Below are 27875 nucleotides of genomic sequence, written 5' to 3'. Positions count from 1 at the left end.
GCTTCCAGACCTCTTAGGAAATAAAAGGGTGTTAGAGGAGGCCTTTCTAGGCTCTGGCATTCTTCACTACCTTAATGTGTTGTAAAATTGAAGTCGCTTGCTTGAGATGTCAGTGAGAAAAAGTGAGTAGCCTTGGAATGAACTTTGACAGCATGAATAATACAGTTGCCCTGTTAGCTAGTGGGCTGTCAATAGAAATCACAGTTATAATAGTTTAGCAGAAGGTATGGTATCTGCTCCGAATTAAAATACTTCACATAAAGTATTTTAATTCAGAGCACTTTATTATATATATATCAACCAAAGTTTCAGAGAACCCAGTGTTCAAACATTCCAAGTCAGGATGAAACTAAGCAATCTCTGCATAGACATTGATTCTAGCCTCAAAACTGTTCTAATTATGTTAGATTACAAAAGACCTGGATTTTAATTCATTTAATTTTATTCGTTTGATTATCTATTTATTTATTTGCTGTCAGGGATTGAACCCAGTGGTGCTTAAAACTGAGCTACATCCCAAGCCTTTTTTTTTTTTTAAACACAGGATCTCAGTAAGTTGCTTACAGCCTCATTAAGTTGCTGAGGCTGGCTTTGAACTCTTACCTCAGCCTCTTGAGCCTCTGGAACTACAGGAATGAGCCTCCCTGCCCAGCCACATATTACTTTTAAAGCAGGCAAAGAAATTAAAAGTCATCTATGTATATTTTTGCTTCACATACAAAACTCCATCAGTCATATGTGGCTTAATGAGGGCCACAGAAATTAAATAAGTTCCCCGAGTTCACACCATCACAGGAAAAAAACAAAATGTGAATCTCTACCATAATAGTCCTGCTTTTATAAAAGCAAAATGATCTGTATATCAAGGTTTATGTCTTTTTCTTCTTCTACTCCTGTTCTCCTTCTTCCACTTTTATTTACTACCTCTTTACCTCTACTTTCTTTTTTTCTTTTTTTATTAGATACAAATATTGTTATAATTCAACATTATACATGTTAGTAGGGCTGGTTTTTGATAAGGAGCAAATCAGGGGTTGAACCAGACAATAATCATGGTATAGTCCACAGTCAATATTTGACTGTCCTTGCTAATTCATCAAGTATTTCTTCATAATTCACTATGTTATATGATTGTTGAGTGCAGGTACTTTAGAAATATGGACATGGCCTGTTTCCTTCCTAAGAGTAGAACATGTCCATAAATAATGAGACTAGGAGGAAGAAGTAACTGTATATCATCAAAAAGTCATAAATTCTATGCAAGGAGAGCTCAGAAGAGGAAAATTAATTAAGTCCAGGTATGGGGAGTAGGGTGTTCACATGAATGTCAAAGAAAAACTTTTACATGCCTTTTTCTAAACTACCAGAAAAAATGGGCATGGGAGTATGAGATATTAAGGATATAGGGAGTGGGGGTAAAAACGTGGGAGGCTAGGCTTGGGAAAAAGCCAAAATATAATGGAGTCACACCCACCCCCTTCCTTTGAATACCCATTAAAGAATTTAATTCCTTCAAGTTGCATCAGGGAAAAAGAATATTTACTGTAGAAGTATATACTTAGATGACTACATGAGGGAGGGAAGGAGGGGGAGGTTGGGAGGGGGTTCTTCTCATGTTTCACAGATGTTGACTTTAAGTTTCCACCTGGTAACAGCCTAGGGGCCAGAGCATAAAGATACAAGTTAAAACAAAACATAGAGACTTACACAGAAACAACTCACAGCATCCAGCAAGGGAAGTATTTAAAAAAAAAAAAAAAATTCTTTCCAGTGGCTAAATAAATATCTTTCCTCGTATTTGTACTTTCTTTTTTTCCACTTACTGAAATTTGGAAAGAGCCAAAGAATCTATTTGCCTCTTCAAAGTTCTGGATTACATATAAATACAGCCTAAGAAAAGCAGTTTTTTCAAAATGAGGATTAAACTATATTGTAACCACTTTCTAGTATCTAGGTGTTTTATTTTATAACAGCACAACAACAACAGGCAGAAAACAAAACAATTTTTAAATTGTGAGTAATGAAAATAATAAATGACATACTTTTTATATAAATCCCTGGCTTTCTTCCAGGGTACTATAGAAACACATTTAAAATGCACAGAAAGGTCCATAGCATAGTACTTGAATTTGCACAAACCTTGTAAGGTAAGTAAAAACCTGAATGAGGAATTTTGAATAAGCCTACTCAGTCATCTTTGCAAACCACATTTAAAACAACTCCAGGATTAATTTCATTCCACTTTCTGGACTTGTGCATCTTAAAAGCAAGAAAACTTGTCATTTTGGAAGTATAAAGAATGTTCTTGATAAACAAAGCTAGAAAGTTTGCAGAGGGGGGATGGTGTTGGGGGTGGGGAGACAAACCCTTTAGTTACAATATTTTAGGGAAAGAATCAACAATAAGACAACTTTCAAGTCAAGTTGCTCCACTATACTACAAAAGCAGTTTAGAATCTTAAGCAGATGCAAAAAGAATAAAGCAAATGCGGAGGAAAAAAGACCGATAAAGTTTCTGGCTACAATACAAGAGACATATCATTACCATATGATCTAATGTGGGTGTCAGCCGGATTGTGTTCATTGAGGGAAACCTTATTTTTTAACTGTGCTATGGAGTAGAAGCAGGAGGTTTTCAACCTAGTGACAGTCACTGAGCAGCACCTACCCCCTCCTCCTTTCCACACCTGCAAACTCTTTTGCTTGGGCTGAATATTTAGTGTAATTGCATCTCAGCTTTGAGGGCTCCTGTGACAAGTACCCGGATTAAAAGGTACGGTTTTCAATAATTGTCCTGAACTCTGCTACAGACTAATAAAACTTCGGTCAAGTCGAGAGCAAAAGGAAATATTTGGTGAGAAAAAGAAAAAAAAAATCATGCTAAACTTTTAGTAATTTTATGCAACCTTTTAAACAAGTATTGCTTGAAAGCAGAAGTTAAATATTTGGTAAAATGGTTGAATGCATTGTTTTACTTTTTTCTCTTCTGTTCTTGCAAAGATGCTTATGAAAAAACTGTAACAGAACACCACGACTATCTATATTGATGTTTTTGTATTTGTACTGATGAAATGTTTAGCTCTTTATGAAGTGTTAACAGAAAAGTATTCTAAACTAGCATAGTATTTGTGGTTAGATTATACATTTAAGGATTTATTCCCATCCTGAATTCTTGTATATTTCACAAACTTTTAAAACCTCAGAGAAGTGAACTCTAGTGATTAGCGGTAGAGAGCTAATGTATATTTCTATAACCCCCAGAAATGAATAGAAATTATTACCAGAGGTAAAAAATAAACATTGCAAATACTTATTATGTTAAAGACCTAAGATATTTTTGCAATTGCACAATTCCTTTACTGTAAAGGAGTGTTCTTTTCAGTATTTTAAAGCAAATGGAATTTATTATATACATGCACTGTAAAATGAGGGTGTGGGTAATTTTCTTTCTATCTTTAAAACAGGGTAACCTGATGACCACTGGTTAAGTGGGCTCTCAGTGATGTAAATGCCTGTGGCTTTTTCTTCCTCCTGCTGTTTTTAACAGAAAACAAAACAAATACTTTTTATAGTAGTCCTATTTATGGATAAATGCTGCTATTATTTATTTTAAATTACTTGTATTATTAATGAAGTTTTGAAGTCACCCAGCACTGGGGATTTTAATTTTGATTTGCACTTAATATCTGCCCTTATCATTTGAGGGATATATTTTAACTTTAAAAGTCATACGAAAGGTATAAATGACATTTCATAAATGTTGGTCTGAACGATACAGTGACTTCAATGTGCTGAGGTCATTTTATTATTTTTGATAAAGCATTTATAAGCCATGACAACTAACATTAGTGGAATAATGACCCTACATACATTTTAAGAATACTTAATATAGTTGCAATGAAATGTAAAAAGTATGTCATTTCAGTAACAGCCTCCTTGCTTTTTATGGGCAAGTTCTATTTGCTGTTCATTTTTTGCATGTGATTTATTAAGAAAGGAAGGAAATAATTGAAGAAATCAAGACTGTCAGGAGCCTACATTAATCATTTTAAGATGCTGTGTTTTCAGGTACATATGACACTAAAGTAGAAGAAGTTATTTCATGAAAGGATTTACATAAAGTTTCTGGACATGTTAGTCTTTCTCAGGATATTTGTAGTTAAAATGCATTCATATACACAAAGCCCATGAAAATGATGTAAAAATAAGTCATTGAATCTATGAACTGTCTTACTCAGTTTCTATCAAAAAGAATATTGCACAGAGAATTTGCACCATTTTTAAAAAGAGTAAACAATTCCAAATGATGATACTATTGCTCTGAGCTAATGCTCAACATTTCCTTTTTTGGGTCAGTAGTAAAACAGCCAGGCATTTTCTACTCTGAGGAAAGGATTACAAAATGACATCTGCATTGACTCTCTTTGCTATTTATTAAATCTGCAATTACTTTGCTTCATTTTTTTTCTAAAATTATAAGACATTAAATATGCAAGGCTAGCAAACTTGTGGTAAACCGTAAACATTGCATTTTAATGTGAAACAGATAGAGGACCTCTCCTTCAGATCAATGCAAGAAAATGTCCTGCCAAAACAACAGTCTCCCCTTAAAGAGAAACTCAACAACTGAGTGGGAATGGGCTCAGGAGAACCCCTGACACTGAATTTCAATTGGCAGTGTTAATAATAACATTTATTTTTAAAAAGAAAAACCATAAGCCAGTATTGTGTATATTTCTTTAGACATACTACAATACTGAATATAAACTAAGAGCAAAGGTGTAAGAAATTGAAAAACATTTTGTTTCTTCTCTAGTGGATATGGAAAAACTTCCAGAAGACACATACAAAGATTTTTTTCCCTTTATTTTCATATGTTTCCATTGGCTAATGTGGCTCAAAACAATTCTTTAATTCTAATTATGAATGTTCTGCCTTAATATTAGTTCTTATACATGTACAATTCAAAGCAATGATGTTGAGACTAAACATAATATCTGCAATATGTTCTGGGAATTTAGAAGAGTTTCAACGGCATTTTAAAACACATCTTCTCAAAAATGGATTATTTGTTCTCTATGCAATCAACCACTTTTCCTATTCTGACTTATTCAGATTTATCATTGAGTTATTTAGGTCACATCGGCCCATTTAACAATATGGATGTATATATTTATAAGAGTTTGTTTAATGAATAGGTAAATATTATATTTATTTGTCAAAACTGAGCTTTTTTTCTTTATTTGACTTTACAAAAGATTAGTAAAATGTAAAAATAGATAATATATAAATTATCTACTAGTAAAAAGTAGATAATATATAAATTATATAACAATCAATTAGGTTTTCCACATGTATTTATTGACTTTTTAAAAATAATCAATTTGGGATTTTAACCAACAGATTTATTTTTTAAATGTGAATTTTTCTTATACCACATTGAAGCTCTTTCCATTTGATATATGTATACATTTTTTTATTCTAGAAATTTGGATTTGAAGAAAACACTAGATTGTGTCTTAAAACATCAAAATGATTGGTGACTTGGAAAAATATTGAATAAATTATGTTGTTAATAAACTGATGGTCAACTGAGTCATTTGTGTGCAAAACATTGTGCAAGGTTGGGTACAGAACAAGGGATAATAAGACACGCCCTGAAGGACTACATGGTCTAGAGGGGGGGACAGACCAAGCATGCAAAACAAATTACAATATAATGTGATAAGTTCTTTAAAAGAGGTAAGAGTGATGTGCTTTGGGAGCACAGAAGAGGCAGAGAGGAGCATCCTGCCTGTATAAGTCAGGGGACACAGAAGGAAAGCCATTATTTAACTTAACCTTTCCACCTCTCCGAAAGGTAAGTACTGTAAATGGCAAGTGACTTTGAGTATAAGAGTAGAGATAGGATCGAGTAGGAGAGAGAAAACAGAGAGAAATATGCCTAGAAATATCAGATGGCACCAAATTATGAGTGGTCTCACATTTGGCACAGGGAATGAGGACATTATTGGCAAGCCATTGGAAGCCAACAAAGGAGTTGCAATAGAAATTAATGAGGTTAATTTTCAGAGGATTGCTTGGGGTAGAGAAAATGTTCAGGGTAGAAATGAGCAAGCTCTTGCAGTAGTTCAGGGGATGATGAGAAGGCCTAGACCAAGATAAATACAGTAGTATGGAGAGATGAGGATGGTTTCCAGAGCTTCATCTGAGATAAGAATTGTTGATCTTTCTTCTGTATTGAAAGAATTTTAACTATGTCAAGGTTTGTGTTGAGAGTATCAAAAACCAGAATGACTTATAATCATTAAAACTTTGCGAATTATATGAAAGTATAGTATATCATCTTAATTCAGACAGCAGATTCAAATAGATTCACAACCTATTCAAAGTCTTCATAAGTAATTCGCTGTGCAAGTGAAGCTATAATTACTTTATTACCTCTTGAATACATCTTTAATGTTCTCCTTCCTCATAGTAAATATTATTTTTTATACTTTCTCCATCTTCACTTTAGTATGGGACATTATATAAAAAACAACTCATGGACTTTGGTCTTCCTATACCTTTCATTTGTTTCCTAGGTTCCTAGGTTGTGAAAATAACTGAGATAAATCATGAAGGCGACCCTCATCTTCCTCCTGCTTGCACAAGTTTCCTGGGCTGGACCTTTTCAACAGAGGGGCTTATTTGACTTTATGCTAGAAGATGAGGCTTCTGGGATAGGCCCAGAAGATCGTGTTCCTGAATTTGGAGAAATGGAGCCCCTGGGACCTGTGTGTCCTTTCCGTTGTCAGTGCCACCTTCGAGTTGTGCAGTGTTCTGATTTGGGTGAGTGGGGTGCAGGCTCTCGTTGCCTACCTAATTTGTCTCTTTCATGGGTCTGGCTTCTCTCAGAGTTGAGGATTTTCGGTTGGTATCTGCAATTCCAAAGACGAGAGACACTGCCACCTAATGAGGAGTAAAGGAAGCAGCATAGGGTAGAAAAGTAGTTTTCAGGTTAGGGACACTTTGTCTTTCCTCCCTTCTTAAAAATCAGGATTCCATCACTTTGCAATCTTGACTAAATCACTTTCTTAAGAAGTCTTTCTGAGCTTCACGGCCCCCTTTTTTTGTAAAATAGAATTTTGAACAAAACTTATATTTTATGATTCCAGAGGATGGTTCATTTTAATTCTATGATTTGGTGTCATAAAAATTTAGACAGTAAGAAAACCTGGACAATCTCTCTACACTGGATTCAGCCCACATAGCGGAGTTGGACCATGACTTGATCATAAACTATGGAGTTATCAGAAGCAAGACAAAGTACATTTTACAACAAAAACTTATCTTCCAAGTACTAAAATGCTCCCTTAATCTCTGGGTCTTAGTGTTGCTTCTACCTATGGTATTTCGTAATCTGGCTGTTTATATTCTTTAGAAAGTTTCAAAGGAAATATTTATGATTAAAGTATGGTATAAATATCCAATGTAATCGTGGAGCATATATCTTTAGCCTAACACCAGACAGTTTGATTGATCTTGTTTTCAGAAACACTTGGTCTGGAAATTCCAAGAGTAATATACTTAAGAGATAAACCTCCAGAAAGTTTGGAGGCCCAATGGATGGGCCAAAGAAGAGTAAACTTAGTTTACATGGCAGCCGATTCACATTCTTCCTTTCTTTTGATGTATTTTCTTATTGGAAAAAAAGAGAAAAAGAATCCTCTTATTATGATTTTGCCGTGTGTATTTCCTTATGGAAGAAATCCCATAGTGTATAAGGCACTTCTTTCAGAAGCTCTTTATTTATTCAAGACATGCCTGCCAAGAATATTTTTTGCAGGAAAAAAATTGCCATTAATTTCTACAGTGGAAATAAACTACACAGAGGAACTCAGACAAACATAAGATATGTTCAACAGAAAGAGCTGAAAAAAAAATACTTGCAGAAGTTTCTTCAATGTCAGTATATATATATATATATATATATCATATAGCTATCCACAACCCAAATGCTTGTGCACATAATGGTTTTCCAAAGGGTAAAGGATAAATTCCCTGGCTTCATTCATTCACTCCTGCAATTAAGATACTAAGAGCCCACCATGTTTCAATTCTATTCTAGATTATGGGGAAGATGAGGAAGCCATATATGGTCCTTGTTCTTTGGGTCTTACCTTTTAGTGGTGGCAACTTCCTTTTTGAATTGCATAGTCACTACAGGGGATATTAGATTACTATGAAATTCTCCAGAAAATTTTATAAGTGTCTAGAGATAACTCGCATTACTGTCTTGGGCAAGAAATTAATGAGGTTGAAAAAATATGAACAAAGTAACACCATTTGATAGATATACTAGTGGTAAACTCTTTTTTGAAGTTACTAAAATGGCAAAGTTTCCAAGAAGTGTGATGCAGTTAAAATTCACTTTACCTCTGAGAATAAGGTTAAAGGGACTCATGATTACTCCCACTAAATATATTATCAAAAATGAATGGTTGGTATTTTTGAGAGTGAGCCAGTCACTTTCCATAAGCATTATTTTTGAATATAGGTTCACTTTGCTTCCATGAGAAATAGTTTATAAAGCTGGAATCTGATAAAAGCATTGCACCAGTTTTCCAATTCTCTACTTTTAAAAGGCACAAACCTACTAATAGGTCAAAACTAAATAGAAAATCTTTGTCTTAGGAAACATCAAGTACACTGACTTGGAAGACACATAATGCAATTTGTTGTTTTGTTGTTGCTGTTACTGTTTTGTTTATCTTGTTTTATATTTAGACACTAAAGTTTTCTATATGTTATCTTTTTTTTGGTTTTGTTTTGTTTTTTTCCTCTAAGTGCCCAAAGCATACAACATTCCTCCCTTACACATAGATTTTTCTGAATCTTATAGGTTAAGGAAGTAGCCAAGATTCTGACAATGATTTATTTTAAGAAACTACATTTAATTAATAAAACTGAGTTTCAGTGAGCAGTGGGTTCATCCAGGGTACTTTTATTAATTCAGAGATGAATATTGAAATATATAGTAAAAAATTTAATGATGTATTTCTACAGTAGAAAATGGACTTGAAGAGAAGAGAAATCCCCTTGCCTTTAAAGAGAACAGTTAGCGCTATTCAGATTTTCAACTATTATCTAACTGTTACTTACTTTATGATCCTGGAAAGCTGTTGAGAACCTTTACATTTTCATGTGTAAAAGTCAGTCTAGGAGATCCCATTATGTAAGTGAAATACTCACCTCACAGAAGCAACTCAATACATGTCTTGATTATATAATGATCATGTCAAGTAAAAGATAATAGATGAGTTTTTTTTAAAAAATGTAAGAAAAAAATGCGACCTTATTCATAGTAAAGACAGTGTGGTATATTTTGTTTCATGTTCCCTATTGATCTTAGCATGCAGCTTGAATTATTGCAATAAAGAAAAAAATCCAATGCAGTTTATGATGGAAAATGTTGGTTATTTTCTTCATCAATAGCTAATATTATCTTAAGGATTATTCTTGCTCTAGCATTGAATGAAAAGAGAAAAGCTATGATGTTGAAAGATAATAATGCTTGGTTATTATCTAAATAAAATACAAGCAAATGTTTCTGTTATAATATTCAACTATTTTTTCCACTAAGAAGTATTTCTGGTAAAGTTAAAGAGTGAACAATTTAGATAATTTTTTCAAAGTTAAGAAGTGAAAACTGTGAAATTAAGTTGAGTGATTAGTCCACGGGCTATTTCAAGTCCCTAGTTGTAACTCATCGTAATATTATCATAATATACTTTTGTAGAGCATGAGGGACTGAGAAAGTACACATGAATTTCCACAGATGGTTGCCAAGTTGTTTTGCATAGTTTGTTGTAATTTAGTGTGTAACTTGAATGGGAATTTTATGAGACCCTTATTTTCTCTCTTTATCTGTCCTCTTCAGGCATAAAATAATTCACTCTTAATCATAGCATTTATAAAAAAAAAAAATAAAGGTAGATATAGGACTAGTGACTTCAGAAACCTATGGACATACTCATTCATTTTCATAAAAATACATAAAAATTTTACTATGAATGGGGTACTATGTGATACTTTGATACATGTGTATATTGTATCATGTTTAAATTAGTTTACACATATCTGTCACCTTAGTGTTTATCATTTCTTTTTAGTGAAAACTATCCTAATCCTTTCTTCTCGGTTTCTGAAATGTGTGGAATATTATTGTTATCTCTAGGGCAGCAGCACACCAAAACTTTCTGCTGCTGACTGTAACTTAGTACCCATAGATAACATTTCTTCCTATTCCCACTCTTTCTAGTCCCTGGCAACCACCATTCTACTCTCAGATTCTAAGAAGTTTCCACATAGGAGTGAGATCATGCTGTGCTTGTCTTTCTGTGCCTGGCTTATTTCACTTAGCACAATGATCTCAAGTTTTATTAATGTTGTTGCAAAGGACAGGATTTCATTATTTATGGCTGAATAATATTCCATTGTGTGCATGCATACCATATTTTCTTTACCAACTCATCCATCGATGAGTACTATTCTAACAGGATTACATCAAATTAAAAAGCTTTTGAGCCAAGACACAATCAACAGAGTAAAGAGACATCCTGCAGAATAGTAGAAAATATTTGCAAACTGTAACCATGATGAGGGAGAGTAGATATCCAGAATATAACAGGAACTTCAAACCTCAAAATAAAAAAAATATATTAAAAATTGAGGTTTTAATAAAACCTCATTTTAAAACCTCTATTTAAAAAGTCTAAATACATATTTCTTAAAAGAAGATAGATGACCAAAAGGTACATGAAAACATGCTGAATATCACTATCATCAAGGAAATGCAAATCAAAACTACAAAATATTACCTCACCTGGCTGGGTGGGGTGGCACATGCCTGTTATCTCAGTGTCTCCAGAGGCTGAGCAGAAGGATAGTGAGTTCAAAGCCAGCCTTAGCAAAAGTGAGGCACTAAGCAACTCTGAGACCCTGTCCAATAAAATATAAAATAGGGCTGGGCATGTGGCAAAGTGGTTGAGTGCCCCTGAGTTCAATCCCCAGTACCAAACAAGCAAACAAACAAAAACAATAACAGAAGATATTACCTCACCCCAGGATGAATTGCTATTATTGAAAAGAATAAAGATAACAAGTGCTGGCAAGAATGTAAAGAAATAAGGATGCTTGTACACTCTTGGTGGTAATGTAAACTATTACAGTCATTACGGAAAACATTATGGAGGCTCCTCAACAAATTAAAGGAACTAACATATGATCCAACAATTCCAAGCTGGGTTTATATTCTAAGGAAATGAAATCAGCAAATCTAAGACATCTGTGCATCCATGATCATTGAAGCACTCTTCATACAACCAAGAAATGGAGGCAACCCAAAAGTCCAACAATCTATAAATGTAACTCCTTGTCAAATCTTTTTAAAATGTCTTAATATCAGTCTTGTCCTTGTTATCATAAAGGAAGATAGTATTTCTTGTGTGTTCTTTGGTTCAGCCATTCATCGTTTGTCAAGTATTATCAGTTAGCAGAATTTGGTAATGACTTTAATCTCATTGATGAAAGACAGATTAGGCCTGAAAAGTCAAATATAAGTATATATCTCATCTTTTGTATATTTTTCAAACTTAAAATAACACTGATTAAATTTTTTTATAGTTAAGTTTCAAAAGATTTGGAGGAGGTTTTAAAATTATTTGATATTGGAAAGGGCTTGGGTCATACAATTAAACACCTCTGAGCTCCTATCCTGCTTTGCCATGGTAAGACTAGAAAATGTGTGTGAAAATGCTTATCATAGCAACTTTTACATATAGTTCATCATTTCTAAATTAACCAACAACCTGAGGTTACTTATGGCACATCCTTTATTTTCTATTTGAAATTGACAAGTCTCTCATATATGGTTTGTCAAACTAGATATAAAGAGTACTGTCTTTCTCCTGTCTCCTAAGGAAGGATGTGTTATCTCCAAATATAAATAGATGAGATTTTTTTTTTAAAAAATGTACAATTATCAAGAAGTTTGGTGCTCTTTAATCCAATATTCCTTTGAACAAAAACTGTTTGTCTGGAGTTGAGGATGAAGCATGTATTTATTTTATGATAGTAAGTGATTCAAACTTCACATTCTTAACCTTCTGGAAATGGCACCAGAAGATAGAACACATTAAATTTGGTCATGTGAAAGCAACACAATTACCTACTGGTACCTAAAATGTTCCTCTTAATGTAAAGGATATTTTCATTTAAAAAAAACTCAGGGAAACCATAGAATTGTTAAAATTGCATAGTTTCTTTTTAAAACTGACTCTGCTCATGCTGGTGAAAACTTTGTCCGTGGTTACCACTTGGGATATATTATGTCACAGTTGCTGGTCTGGGGAGACTAGTTTGCCCAAAGCAGATCTTATAAAGGAAACAATAAACCATTAGACTTCTCCCCTGAAGTCAATCCAGGATGCTAGAAGCTCCTGTTGCCTTCATAGTTTCTAGCTTTATAGCATCAGGGATGTGGGTGGCGGGGGTTAGGGGGGAGTCCCTTATTCAGATTGTCAGATGCATCAAAAGGGCTTCTTCAGAACACACTATAGGAAGAAGGATGTGCAGAGTATGCCCACTGGGTTGCTAAATTAGCATTGGGCAGAGGGTGAGTCTGGACAATCCTCAGAAAAAGCGAGATTTACACTCAGGTCTTACCCAGAGAGCTGAGATGCCTGACTCAGGGGTTAAAGATGGTGAGGAGGAAGAGAGGAATCTAAAACAACTGGATAAGCGTTTGCCTTCTTGACCCGCCTGAGAACTGATGCAGCCCTGGTTTCCCTCTTGGCCCCAGGAGGGAGAGCAAGGCAGCTGTGTGGGATCAAGGCATTTCATTAGACGCCAGCTGGGTTGCATTCTCTTTTGGAAGAACATCCTGGCTCCAGGGGACAGGATGGAAATAGGTTAGCTGGAACAGCAATTCCCTGGATGAAAGAGGAAAACCATGAGACCCTGTCATCTTAACTTTTTCCCTTCAAAATAATTACAAGAGGATTATATATTTCCTCAAAAAATGAGGATAAAGAATTTAAACCAGTTTGCAATCCAGTCTCAGTAAAAGGAGAAAGCCCCATAGCAACTGCATTGTAATACTCCTGATTTATTTACCCTGGATTTGTTCTGTAGACTGCTTTGAGACAACTTCTCCTGCATGTCTACTTCTGTGCTTTCATTCTGTCTATGATTGTTCTGTAACAATTGATTATACATACATGCATAGAATTATGCAATATTTTAAATTACCTCTGTATTGATCTGCTTTCTCCAGCAGAAGGGAAGTGTAGTGATAATTTATATTTGTAACATTCTATGCACAATAAAATGTCATATACTTGATGGGCTCTTAAAAATCAATAAGTAATTAATCAATTAATCAATAAACATATGCACGGCTTGGTGCTTGGGTGAATACTCTATAGTAGTACTCTTGATGCTACCAAACTGGACACCAGAGGGAATATGGTTGATTGGGTATTAGAGAGCATACAAGTACAGTGCACCCTGGCTTCTTCTTTTTGAGGATGACTGTAAAGCCAGGAAGCTTAACCCTTCCTTAAGTTTGTTTGGAAAGGCAATAGAAATAAAAGAGAAAATTTTCTGTTTCAGAAGCCTGGACTAACTGCTATCACAGTCCGATTACCATTTGTTTTTTAATATGGGAAAAAGGAAAACATGTTTGCCTGAAGTAGAAAACATTTTTTGTTGGGACTGGAGAACCTGAATGTTATTTTGGTGATTTGACAAAAACTAAGGCAAGTGTATCACCACTATCCTAATTATTAAATTGAAGACAGAATTATAAAAAATAAATCAACAAGTATAAATCCTAGAGTTTGGTCTCCTGCCACGTGGCAGGAAATAAAGCATGATGTTTTAGGGTAACCTGGCCTTTGTCCAACGTGATGTTTACCAGATTGCTGACATTTACCAGCAGAGCAGTGCTCTTCATCACTGGGACTACCAGAAGGGAAAAAAAAAAGGTAGTACATTTCTTACTAGTCTTTATTCAGAAATGATTTTCTGTTAACAACTTAGTATATTTGTATTTACTTTAATAATCATATTTTAAAGAAGACAAAACTCATTTTACACAATTTGTAAGAGCAAATAAAATAATTCAGGTTAACTTAGGGGAAAAAAAACTGTGTTGTAATAGAAAAATGAAAATTATATTAAAGTTTGTTGAAAACTAAATTTAGGAAATCGCTTTATTCCTGTTACTATTGCTGCAGAAGTATTTTATTCCCAAACATGGTAACTTCAAAAAAATCATCTTATTTTGCTTACAATTTGAGGAACAAGATATTTGGGAAGGGCTAATAAGGGTGTTCTCACTTGAGGTTTCTCACTGTTTACAGTCAAGCATTAGATAGGACCAGAATCATGGGAATGCTTGCCTTAGGCTGGCCACCTGGATGATGTCCTTTAGACTTATGATGAGCATTGGCGCTAGTCACAAGGGACTGTTCAATCTGTTGTCTTCAGAGTGACTCATCTGTCCAGATGGTGGTCTAGCAGTAAACATTTTTCTTCAGGCTTCTGGCTGCCCCCAGAGCAAGCATCTCAGAGGAACTAGAGGGCAGCTGTGAACTAGGTAGCAGCTATGAACTGGGTACCACCTTTTCTGACCTAGCCTCAAATATCATAATACCATTCTACAGCATCCCACAAGTTCACAGAGGCATCATAAGTCCATCCTAGTCTTAATGGAAAGGAGAGAGGATTGGACTTCACTTCTTAAGGGGTTTGGGATGAGTTTTTATATTAGAAGGACATGAAGATAAGAAATATAATTAATGAAATCTTTCAAAAGTACTATTATTTCGCACATTTGCTTAGATCTTCATGTTTCTAAAGAGAAGCATGAGCATAAGTTACTCTACAGAGTACTAAATAGAGAAGATCCATAGATACTACTTGTCTCTATGAAGGTCATTACTTATAATTGCAAACTGCTTAAGAAGTTAAATAAATTATATTTAAATTAGTTTTAAGCTAACATCATCTACTTAAGATTGTATGAGAAGCAATCAGTCATATTATCTGGACTTTGTTAAAACTATAGAACATCTTATTTGAAGCTTATTCTACCTGGCTAACTGTTATATCATTTTTAAAATGCTTAATATCTTATTTTCTCTATTGTTTTGTGAATTACTGTAAAAAAATCCATCAATATCTGTAGGAATGATTTTATGAAAATCATATGAAGTTAATATAATTATATGTAATTAAAGACAGTATTTGTTAACTTTGCTTATTTAAGTGGTTAAAAAAATAAGATAAAATAATGGGTTCCATAGAATACCACATAGCTTTTTGCATGGTGAAGATTAGTTTGGGTTCAAATGAGCAACTTTTAATCATCAAAATAATATTTAGCTCAAATGTATTTCTATCCAATTGACCCTAGGCTCAGTTGGTTTCAGATGAAAATATACAGGTTTAGAGATGCAAACTTGAGTTCTGGTCATCATTAGTTAGTGGTTGAGGTCATTTTAAACCAGATAATTTTGAATACAGATGGATAAATAAAGACTGATATTTTTTAGATTTGAAAAGTACAGCATTTACACCATCATATGGAATTAAATTAACCAGAAACAGCTAGTGAAGGCCTAATTACTTATTGGGATTTTTTGGTACAGATAATGTGAATGACATATTTGATGATATCATTTACTTGAGAATTAGAAACAAAGTTATGATAATTATAACCAGTTATATCCCAATACTTCTGAAAAAAATAACTACAATAAAAGTAGGATGTGGAGAGATTTAGTAACAAAATATGGTGGAAAGGATCTCAAAGACATGTTCACAAACTTCCTGCCTATGACTGTATTTCAAAATTAATCAGAAAGACACCTGTGTACAAACAGCTAGAGGACATCAGGAAACTTTTGAGGTAATTCATCCTCTTTTTTTCCCACAGGTAGAGACATCTGATGAAAAATGATCATTTGTCTTAGTTAACCCCAAACATGCAGAAACAAAGAACAAGCACAAGATCCTAAAATACAGGACAGTACATCATAAGCTTTAGAAGCAGGGGATCAGTGTTATTTGAAGTGGTAGAGATGAGTATTTATAGAGTGGGGAAGGAAATAAGAGGTGATTTAAAGCACTGTGAGATGGAAGTAGGAAGAGATGCCTGGATGGAGTTTTCCATGAGTGAGAACTCAAACCATCTTGGTTCTTGGGCTACTTTAGCCATGAGGCACCTTGACTAACCCACCTGGCATTTCTGGGTTTCTTTTTCTCTACCTGTGGGAAAAAAAGAGGATGTGTTAGCTCAAAACTTTTCTGATTTCTGGGACAACTAAATATTTGTGAATGTTGAAAATTTCATTGATTAATAGGGTCAAAATCAAGCCTAACAAAATAACAACAACCTGGGCTGGGGATGTGGCTCAAGCGGTAGCGCGCTCGCCTGGCATGCGTGCGGCCCGGGTTCGATCCTCAGCACCACATACCAACAAAGATGTTGTGTCTGCCAAGAACTAAAAAAATAAATAAATATTTAAAAAAAAATTCTCTCTCTCTCTCTCTCCTCTCTCACTCTCTCTTTAAAAAAAAAAAAATAACAACAACCTGATGTCTACTATCATAATGTTTCTTTTAAAGAAGGTGTGTATAAATAAAAGGAAGTAGTAGCAAGAAATACTCTCATAAATTGCGGGAGGTACTTTATATTAAAACTAACCAGATTCCCCTTGTTGTTTTTCTTATTTTGATATAGGCCAATAGAAACCTCGTTGTGCATGCTGGAACATTTGGGATGCATAGACTACCTGACATTTTCCCTTTGTGACATTCTAGAAACTCAGCTGTAGTATTTTGCCCGTGGTATTCTGCCCTTAGTTCTTGAACATTCCAGGCAACACTTGTTAGAGTCTTTAAAAATATAACATGATATTGGGTGTGATATCTTTTGGAGGATGTAGATTTGACAGGAGAAAGTATATGTCATGTTGGAATCCAAGAGAGCAATCTTCTAAACACACTTTGTCACTCTTAGCTAAATGAGTTTTCTCTTGTCATTAAACCTTGTCTGAAAATCATCTGGACAAAGGAATGTATCATATTGCCTTACCTGTCACATTGGGCTGTTTGGAAGAAAATGAAATAACATTGTATTTTTTTGAATAATTATTAAAGCCTCAGAAATATAAAGTATTAATAATAAAACATTCATATATGAATTATCTCAAAAGGACATGAATTTATGAGTGATTCATACATTAAAATAGCTCTACAGGAACTTAGCAGTAAGAATCACAAGGCTGAAGAAGGCATTTTTTAATGCTAAATCTTCGGAAATAAAGCATTATAATTAATCTCAAGCAATTTCTTTTATTAAAACATTCTGAGAAAACAACATAATAAAAATTGCTAGTCACTCGGATATATCAATCTCTTCCTCTACATCTAACACTATCTTTGCAGTTTGAATCTGAACAAATGTTAAGTGTAACCAGAATTCAAGTGCAACGATGTGGATAAAGTAAAAATAATGAAAATTAAGGCTTATTTTTGACTCCCCAAAAATGCCCAAGAAATAATATGTGGGCAGTAACTTTATATCTTTATTTGAAATTAAAGGAAATTATATCTTTTCTTGGTTGGATAACAACTAATTATCAAAGATTTGGCAGAAGTCTCCCACCTCTAATTGCATGTAATTAGTAAATTGACATTCTGAAAATGGCAGGGATTATGACTGCATAATGCCATTAAATATCCTCCTACGAGGTAGCTGTTCTGGTGGTTCACTGTTTATGATGGAAAACACTTCACTCTTGCTATTTCTATGGGAACTGTTTCTGTAGCAAGTTCTGTATTTACATGGCATATTGATGTAAGTTCAGAATCACATGAATTTTGATATTGCAATTTATGAAGAGAGTGGTCACTGGATTAGGGACAAGATTATTTTTTCCACTAACAAAACAATGATATCATGAACAAAAATTATTTGGAAAAAAAACTCATAAATACGTGACTTTAGATGTATTTTAAGTCATTTCCATGAAAAGCAATGAGGATAGTTGAAGTATGTCTACCATAATGGTTTATGAATGTATTCTAATTAAAACTCAAAATCGGAAAGGAATTTTCCAAACATAGGAGTTATTCTGCCTCATTATAATTTGATTTTTAATTGAAAAATTTGGATTAAGTTATGTTTTCCATGCAACATGGATAATTTCTAATTTATTCCTACTTTATATTCAGCTGCTAGCAAGTTGATGGTTCCTAGGAGGTACTCAACCACATGCTGTTGAATGAATGAAGACATGTTCTTCAGCACTTCAAGTTACAGATATGATGGAAGATTGCTTCTGTCAAAGACTAAAAAGTATTCCAGATTTACGTTATGCAATCTTAAAATATAGAAATAACCACATTGAGTTAATAGAATGTCAAATTTATATTTAGCATCCCACATCGATAAGAAAAAAGCCAAAGGAAGACCAAAGGCCTCATTTAATAATTTTCCATTAGCTTTCATTCCCTTTACTCAAGGTGGCATACATTTTGAATAAAATTGTTTTAGTGACTAGTGAAATTTTTTAATACCATGGACAAATTGCTTACTCAATACATTTATATTTGTAAACTAACAAAAATAACTCATTTAGACCTAAATGTAAAGTTCAAAAGTAAAATTTTATAGCATTACCTTTAGAGAAGTTATACTATCAAATTTATTTCATTTTATTCTAATTAGCCTAATATTGATTGATCATAAGATTTCAACTAAAACTAATATTGTTCTGGTATTACAGTTAAAACTGAAAGAATTGATCTCCAAAAGCGTGAAAAGTTTTCAAGTTGTTGGATTAACATTTTTCATGTAGTCAACACACATTGATTACATATTTATATAATTTAAGTTAAAGCGTAGCTCTATGACAGTGTTAAATTATCAATAAAAGCTTTACAGTTGATGATATGACTAAAGTATGTTCTTATTGACAGGGTGTTTATTTAGAAATATATAGATTTATACTTCACTCCTACCAAACAAATGTAGTAAAAAACAGTGTACACTGAAAGATTTGAGCCGCACCCTAAGGAAATACAAAATTTCCCCTTTGCATAAAAGTAAATACGCAGGGAGAATATCATGTTCTGCTTATTACTAGGAAATAAAATTGTTTGACTTGGTTAGAGGATAAAACAAACCTTTTAAACTATAAATGATGTAATTCTTAGAAGAAAAATAGTTTGCTGGTAAAACTATCATGGCAACATTGGTTTCTGTATAAATCTATGTTTTTTTTTTTTTTGTGATTCTATAGCTATGTGTCCCCTTTTACTGACTACACACTCCTTTTATTCCTATGCTAGGTCTAGACAAAGTGCCCAGTGATCTTCCACCTGACACAACACTGCTAGATCTGCAAAACAACAAAATAACGGAAATCAAAAATGACGACTTTAAGAACCTGAAGGACCTTCATGTAAGAGCAATTTGATTTTTTAGTGATAAAGTGGTATGCCTCAAAGTATTTTTTCCAAACAAAAACTATGTAAGGTCAAAACCATTTATGATAATAAATCAGCACCCAACCACATGTTTATTAAATTCTCTTCTTGGTAGTGGTGGGGGAGTAGAGCAGCATGTTAATTATTCAACAAAAAATCATCAAATGTTCCTCTGTATATTTATACATTTTTAGTATTTAATTTATATCTATCACTTTATATCTTAATCCCCTCACAAGTTTTCATGAGTAAATATATGTATTTTCTCAATTAGACTGTACTTAAATAGTAGAACAAAATGCAATATAAATTGATTTTTGTATTTTATTTCTTTTTTTCCTTTCATTCATTCATTTTTCTAAGAGAAGTGAGAATAACCTTGTAAATTCTCAAAGACTGGACCAACAGAAAAAGCAATAATCATTAGTATTTTATCTAGTAAATATAATCATATGTGTATGTACACATACATTCACCTATAGATAGGGTTGTATTCAGAATCATGCATGCTGCATCCTGAGCTGTGTTTTGATTAAGATTTTCACTTATCTATATTCCATTATGATGTCTAGTCTACTGCTCAGGATCCCCTCAGAAAACAAAAAACAACAAAACAAAACAGCATTCTCAAAAGGACTTCCTGCAGGAGACTTTACAGAAAGAATGGTTTGCAAAGAGGTATGGGAAACAACAAGGCTTTGCGAAGCACCCAGCTCCACAAGACTTCAAGGAACTTGTATTAGTTCCCCATGAGAGAACTGAGTAGCTATAGTCCTGTTCTTTTATTTCCTGCCAATGTCTCCATTGGCTGAACTTATTTGGAGGCCATATGTGGAGAGCACTGGGTTGGTATCGTCCCTATAGAGAGATCAGTGTCCTAAGACACGGAGAAGGGCGGGAAAGAACAAAGAATATAGTTGTAGATGGAAGACAATATGCTGTAAATGGACAATAGGGATACACCTCTAAGGCAGCCTTGTGTAAGAGTAAATCCATGGTCTCTTTATAGAGAGTACTATGAAATTTGTTATCTAGTCCAGCTCCCTACCTATGCAATGAGTATGCTCAACATCTCAGTGTACATTTAGAATAAATAAGCCAAATATCAATGTTCAAAAGATATACTGTGGAAATCTCACTATGTGTGTTCCACTGTTTGGCTATTCCTGGAGCAGTGGTTTTTTTCTTGGCAAAGAATGGCAATTAAGAGCATCCAGGGAAGGCAGGTCTTATGGGAATGAGGAGACTGGACATCACATGGGCACAATTGATGGATATGATCTCTAAACTGAATTTAAAAGGGCCACCAGTGAACTTTGAAAGGCTGTGTTGGAGAAGAGGAATTATATTTACTTGCTGCTATACTACAAAATGACAGAATTATCCTAGTGACTGGAAATTCCAGGGAAGCAGATTTTTGTTCAACATTAGAAATGCAATGAAGCTGTGTGTGGCAGCACATGCCTGTATGCTAGTGACTCTGGAGGAGGAGGCAGGAGGATCACAAGTTCAAAGCCAGGCTTAGTACCTTCGAAAGTTCATAAGTAACTTAGTATGATCCTGTCTCATATTAAAAAATTTAAAAAAGGGCTGAAGATATGAATCCGTGGTTAAGCACCCCTAGGTTCAACATCTGGTACCAAAATTTTTTTTAAAAAATTTTAAAAAAGAAATGCAATGAAAATTGTTAGAATTTTTGGAAAATTGTTATATGATATCTGTATATGGTGACAAAGAGTTCATTTTTTTATAATTAATGCTATAGAAATACATTCTTAAGCTTAAAATCATAAACTTGGTGAACTCTAATTTCACATCTATTTCTTCTTGTCATTATAGAAAGGCTATGTAGTAAAAATAGTCAACTTATAATAAAATATAAATATACAATACGTCATTTGATTGCTATGTATTAGAAATAAGAAATATAGATACAGGGGATAATGAAATATAAAATAGTAAAAATGGCAACTGTATACTTAATGAAATTAACATAAATTTTAGCTATGGATGTTCTAAAAGCCCTGGAGGGAAAAGAGTACCATTTAACCATCAGGAGAACATGTACCCGATTTTTAAAGGAAGTACATTTTTTTTCCATAAAACTTTTAAGATTGTACATGTAATATTTTTTTTGAAAATAGCACATAATAAAATATCCATGGTCAATTTATTATGTTCAATACTATAAGCCGTTATAAGTATTGAGTATTAATAGCACAAAGTAACAGAAAAATCAGTCATCATCATTATATCAGAATATCAGGTAGAGTATTAGGAGAATATGGGATAATGGGGATTTAGAAGATGAGCAGAAATTGGAAAGGTAGAGAAAAGAGGACATTTTTTTCTATAAGAGAAAAGCAAAGGCAGAAGACAAAAAGCAGTAGGTGATAAAATAGAGGTATGGATGTGGGCTCTGAGATAGTGCAGGACTAGGCCTGAACAAGAGATTCCACAGCTGGGCTGCTGGGTTCTGTTTCCACAGGTAGTAGGTGGGTCCCGAGCTGCTCACCTGCTCTCTGCCTTCACCTTAAGATTTCACTGGGAGTGAGGGCATGCCGAAACTAGCAAGGTTGTCAGTGATTATTTGGAATACGTTTAAAGAGGTGATAATAAAGAACGAATATCATTAATTTCAGTGAACTAAAGTATGTAAAAATCTTTATTTGCTAAGGTTAACCTAAAGCTACTTTTTTTAAGGAAGAAAAATTATCTTACTCTAATCTTAACTTCATATTTAAATATATGCCAAATAGTTTTTTAAAGCTGTTCAATAAGGGACATCTAAATTTCTGTGACGTTTCTTTAAATCCAGTATTGGTAACAATGTGTTCTTTCTTTCCCTAAGTCTCCTTCTAAGTGTGCTTTCAGGCAACCATTACCTTGGCAATCCCCTTCTTTCTACTTCAAAGTGCACATTGGAAGAGACAGAGAGCTTATTAGAGCTTCTAACCTTTCAGAGGATGTCAAACAGCTATTTTTATCTTACTCTTTCATTCCTGATCTTTACCATCCTTGTTATTATCCAAACAAACATCATAATTTCAGCTAGGAAAGGTACACTTGAATGGGAGGGAAGGAGGGCAATGAAAAATAAGCAAGGTTTAAAATAGAAAGGATTCAACTGGAAAAAAATTCTTTATTCTCCAATAATTATATCCATTTGCAATGCTGTGGCTTAATATGAGTAATACTTGTTGCATATTAGTACTTTTATACTTAGAGTAGAAAACTATATCATCTTTCTTTAAAATAATGGAGATAAAGTGTGGCAATACTAACAAAGTATTTCTTTTGAATTAAAATTTAATATATCTGGTAAAGAAGGTGTTTTTTAAATTAAAAATCAACAAAAAATTGCCAACAAACAAAAACTTGTCAGCAGTTTCTATATACTAGCTGCTCTTCTTAGTAACGTAGATATATGAAAATATTTAATATTTGTAACTATTCTTAGCGATTAAGAAACAGAACTTGAGTTTAGAATACCAGGATTATTCTTCTCTTGAGCATGTTCATTAAAAATTGCCAATAAATATGATAGTAACCTTACAATATCTAGTACAGTGTAAGCCCTGCACAAGGATGATATTAAAAGTCAGACTTTAACATTTAACATAATAGAAACCAGATTTTAAGACCATATTGCATACATTTGATTGTATCAACCTTCCGAATTTTTCTCTATGGATGGTAGTCAAAGATGTGCTTTGTATTTCTCATGCTTTGTATTTCTCATTGAGCTTCTGCCATTCTGTGTGTCTGATAAATATAAGTTTTGCTCACTCGGCTCCTCTGCTTTGACTTGTACTGATTTCCATAGCATTTGCCTATTAATTTCAATTTTATATTACTTAACCCCCATGAATGCTTTTAACTTTCTGTAATATACATTGGAAACTTTTAGAATTTTGTATTAATCAACCAATGTATCTTTGGATTAATTAAAAGACTATGTTACTCATAATAAGTTTTAATTCATAAAATAATGTGAATAACATGAGGATATACTTCTGAAAGCCACTGCTTTCAGAATAGATTCTTGCATTTCTGGGACTGAAATTTTTTATGTATATACTTTTTAGTTTTAGATGGACACAATAGCTTCATTTTGTTTATTTATTTATTTTTATGTGATGCTGAGAATCAAACTCAGTGCTTCACATGTGTTATGCAAGTAATGTACCTCTGAGCTACAATCCAGCCCTGTGATTGAAATTTTACCATTCTATTACCTCAGTTACTTTCCCCCACCCCTGGATTCTCATTAATGCAAAAACATGAGTACTGCATTTGAAAATTCATGTTTCCTAGACCTTCATAAAATTATCTCAAGTTCTTTAATAAGAGCACATAATGTGACTTAAAGCAATAAACACAGTATGGCTCTGTTAGAACAAATATTGGGACAGAATAAAGTGTCCACAACCATGTTTAGAAATTACTATAAATATAGCACTAATTAATTAAAAATAAGTTTTTGCATTAGGAGAACTCAGATACAAAAATCACCAAATATATTGTTTTATAAGGACTTTTAATTGTAAAAAGAAGAGAGAGAGAGAGAGAGACAAAAAAGAAAAAAATTTGCTTCTTCATGTTATATTGGCTACTTATTTATGTTCTAAACCAATTATTAAAATATATTACAATTTGTAAAAATTAAGAAGCTTTTGTGATCTGAAAATGTCTTCCCTAAGGAAAAAATAAACAATACCTGGCAAGTAAACATAATGAAGTTTAATTTTTCAAGAAAAGACAAAATAAAGCAATGATCTACAACATAATTAATGTTAACTTGGCAAAAGTTTTTTAAAAAGAGATCAAATTTTGTGAGGCTACAATAAAATTTCAGTCTCTTCAATTGTTGATGATAGTGTAAAATGGCACCACCGTCTGCAGCAGACTCTGTGATACAGTCAATGACAATGGACCTTTAGGATGAAGACTTGACTGGGACATGAATGTCTGTTACTAGGAAGTGCAATCTTGGGGAGTATTTATGGTTTAAAGATTGTATATGTACATACATATCTATGTAGACATACAGAGACACAGATAAAATGATCATATTTGCTGATTTTTCAGATTTCTTGCAATTTTCCAGATATCCTCCTCAAGTACCATTAATGGAATGAAGAGACTACATACTTGTTAAATATGTGTGTGTGTGTGTGTGTGTGTGTGTGTGTGTATACTTATATATAAGGTAGTTTGGAACTTAAGAAAATGTTTCTGTTTTCTGTCTATAGGCATTGATCCTTGTCAACAATAAAATTAGCAAAATAAGCCCTGGAGCATTTACACCTTTGGTGAAGTTGGAAAGACTTTATCTGTCCAAGAATCAACTGAAGGAATTGCCAGAAAAAATGCCCAAATCCCTTCAGGAGCTTCGTGTCCATGAAAATGAGATCACCAAAGTGAGAAAAGCGGTGTTCAATGGATTGAACGAGATGATTGTCATAGGTACAGATATTCTTAAAACTTGAAGACCAAGGCACCAGGTGGTCCTTAGAGATATCAAGTATTCTTTAGCTGCAGGAAGGTTGAGCAGCTGGAGCCTGTGTGCCTGAAACCTACATGGTGTAGAGTAGCAGGGCCAGGGGAAATTGGACTGAATTTGTACTTTACAACATTTTTCTTTCTTGATTTTGAGGATCTGAGGATGTAGAGGAGATCTAAGACTGAAGTTACCTTGCTGTGTGCTCAATGTGCAGGATGGACTGAAGTAGTGCTTAATTAGAAACATTTTTGTGTAGGGATTTGCCATATCCTGAACATTCATAAATCATTTGCTTTAAATACTATGTTATAACATTTTGCTGGAAGGATGGTCAAAATATATATAATTATATAACCAATTTGCAAAAAAAATAGATTCAGATATTTTTAGCAACACTTTAAAGTATCTTAGAAAAGTAATAGCATAATGTATGATCTATAAACACTTTTTTTAATGTCAGCATTTTCTGAAAAAAAACATTAGATACTTGGTTGCAATTCTTTTTTTGTTTCATATGTCTTTGGTTTTTATTGTTTGATTTTTGCTTGTTTTCATAATGGAATGTTTTATTCCACTTTGCTATTCTTCTGAAGAACATGCTCTTTTATTTCCCCTTTGTTTTCCCATTGTTATTAACCCAAATTTCTTTCTAGAAGCCTGACAGAAAGAGATACTATTCTGACTTATAATATCCTAAAATTCCCTCTAAAATCCTGCACTTTTCACACTTGTAGAACTTGGCACCAACCCGCTGAAGAGCTCAGGAATTGAAAATGGAGCCTTCCAGGGAATGAAGAAGCTCTCCTACATCCGCATCGCAGACACCAACATAACTTCCATCCCACAAGGTGATAGAAACTCTCCCACACATTCTGAAACACCTAAGTCCAAGGGATTTGACATTTTAAAAAAGTGGATGTGGACACTTAAATTGTGACTCAAGTGACCAACCTTATTTATGGTAAATCCTCTATCCCTAAAACCGGTCCTGTGGAGCCTGGGTGACTCTGAGACTATCCAGGCTCATTAATTGCTTCATCCATAAAGTGAGAACAATATTAATATATACCAGAATGGGTTGTTTTAAAATTAAATAGATAATCAGAAAAAAATCTGGCATTTAGATAAGTAGGGACTAATGTTATCTCCTATTATTCAAAAAATGTTTTCAACCCTCACTTGGCTTAGACAATGTACAGAATATTGGTGACAGGCTGGTGAATAGGAGATGCTATCTACATTGAGCAACCAAAAAATAAACAGCAATCATCCCACAGTCAGAGTAAGCTCATCCTGCTCCTGGATGCTTAGGAGAAGCACATAAGCCAGGCTTTGTGACAGGAAAGGAACAGAACTTCCAAAATAAGTGCCTATAATTTGCATATTTTTTCTGCTTTCTAGATGTTTCAGTCTCACAAACACCCCTCTATAAGTTTTCCCCTCGGTCTGGGCCTTTCTCAATTAGATGCCTTTCTCTTGATCTAGGTACAAGATTTTACTTTATTGAATTTTCAGAGAAACTTTAATTTTTTTTGAGCATTTTTTTATTGGTTGTTCAAAACATTACATAGTTCTTGATATATCATATTTCACACTTTGATTCAAGTGGGTTATGAACTCCCATTTTTACCCCGTATACAGATTGCAGAGTCACATCAGTTACACTTCCACTGATTTACATATTGACATACTCATTTCTGTTGTATTCTGCTGCCTTTCCTATCCTCTACTATCCCCCCTCCCCTCCCCTCCCCTCTCCTCTTCTCTCTCTACCCCCTCTACTGTAATTCATTTCTCCCCCTTGTATTATTTTTCCCTTTCCCCTCACTTCCTCTTGTATGTAATTTTGTATAACCCTAAGGGTCTCCTTCCATTTCCAAGCAATTTCCCTTCTCTCTCCCTGTCCCTCCCACCTCTCATCCCTGTTCAATGTTAGTCATCTTCTCATGCTCTTCTTCCCTACTCTGTTCTTAGTTACTCTCCTTATATCAAAGAAGACATTTGGCATTTGTTTTTTAGGGATTGGCTAGCTTCACTTAGCATAATCTGCTCTAATGCCAACCATTTCCCTCCAAATTCTATAATTTTGTCATTTTTTAATGCAGAGTAATACTCCATTGTGTATAAATGCCACATTTTTTTTATCCGTTCGTCTATTGAAGGGCATCTAGGTTGCTTCCACAGTCTTGCTATTGTGAATTGTACTGCTATGAACATCGATGTAGCAGTGTCCCTGTAGCATGCTGTTTTTTAGGACTTTAGGGAATAGACCCAGAAGGGGAATAGCTGGATTAAATGGTGGTTCCATTCCCAGCTTTCCAAGAAATCTCCATACTGCTTTCCAAATTGGTTGCACCAATTTGCAGTCCCACCAACAATGTACAAGTGTACCCTTTTCCCCACATCCTTGCCAGCACTTGTTGTTTTTTGACTTCATAATGGCTGCCAATCTTACTGGAGTGAGATGATATCTTAGGGTGGTTTTGATTTGCATTTCTCTGCTAGCGATGGAGAGCATTTTTTCATGTACTTGTTGATTGATTGTATGTCCTCCTCTGAGAAGTGTCTGTTTAGGTCGTTGGCCCATTTGTTGATTGGATTATTTGTTATCTTATTGTCTAATTTTTTGAGTTCTTTATATACTCTGGATATTAGGGCTCTATCTGAAGTGTGAGGAGTAAAGATTTGTTCCCATGATGTAGGCCCCCTATTTACCTCTCTTATTGTTTCTTTTGCTGAGAAAAAACTTTTTAGTTTGAGCAAGTCCCATTTGTTGATTCTAGATATTAATTCTTGTGCTATGGGTGTCCTATTGAGGAATTTGG

General features: G+C 34.0%; 1 protein-coding gene across 3 annotated transcripts in view; it reads left to right on the top strand.

Annotated features, from left to right (window-relative positions):
- Positions 1-2545: 2545 nt before the first annotated feature.
- DCN (decorin) overlaps positions 2546-27875 on the top strand; it is a 42292-nt gene continuing 16962 nt past the window's right edge. The window contains exons 1-5 of one of the 3 annotated variants that reach the window (XM_081312035.1): positions 2546-2853; positions 6584-6830; positions 19407-19519; positions 24800-25013; positions 25785-25898. In XM_081312035.1, coding sequence (XP_081168161.1) covers positions 6617-6830; positions 19407-19519; positions 24800-25013; positions 25785-25898 — 655 coding nt within the window. In that variant the 5' untranslated portion in view covers positions 2546-2853; positions 6584-6616. Of the gene's footprint in view, positions 2854-5692; positions 5860-6583; positions 6831-19406; positions 19520-24799; positions 25014-25784; positions 25899-27875 lie in introns of those variants that run through there. The other 2 variants (XM_081312034.1, XM_081312033.1) reach the window with 2 other exon arrangements.

Source organism: Spermophilus citellus, assembly GCF_964194105.1.
Source record: "Spermophilus citellus genome assembly, chromosome: 10".
Classification (NCBI taxonomy): domain Eukaryota; kingdom Metazoa; phylum Chordata; class Mammalia; order Rodentia; family Sciuridae; genus Spermophilus; species Spermophilus citellus.
Note: the sequence above shows the minus strand (reverse complement) of the source record. Positions and strands in the feature narration are given on the sequence as shown.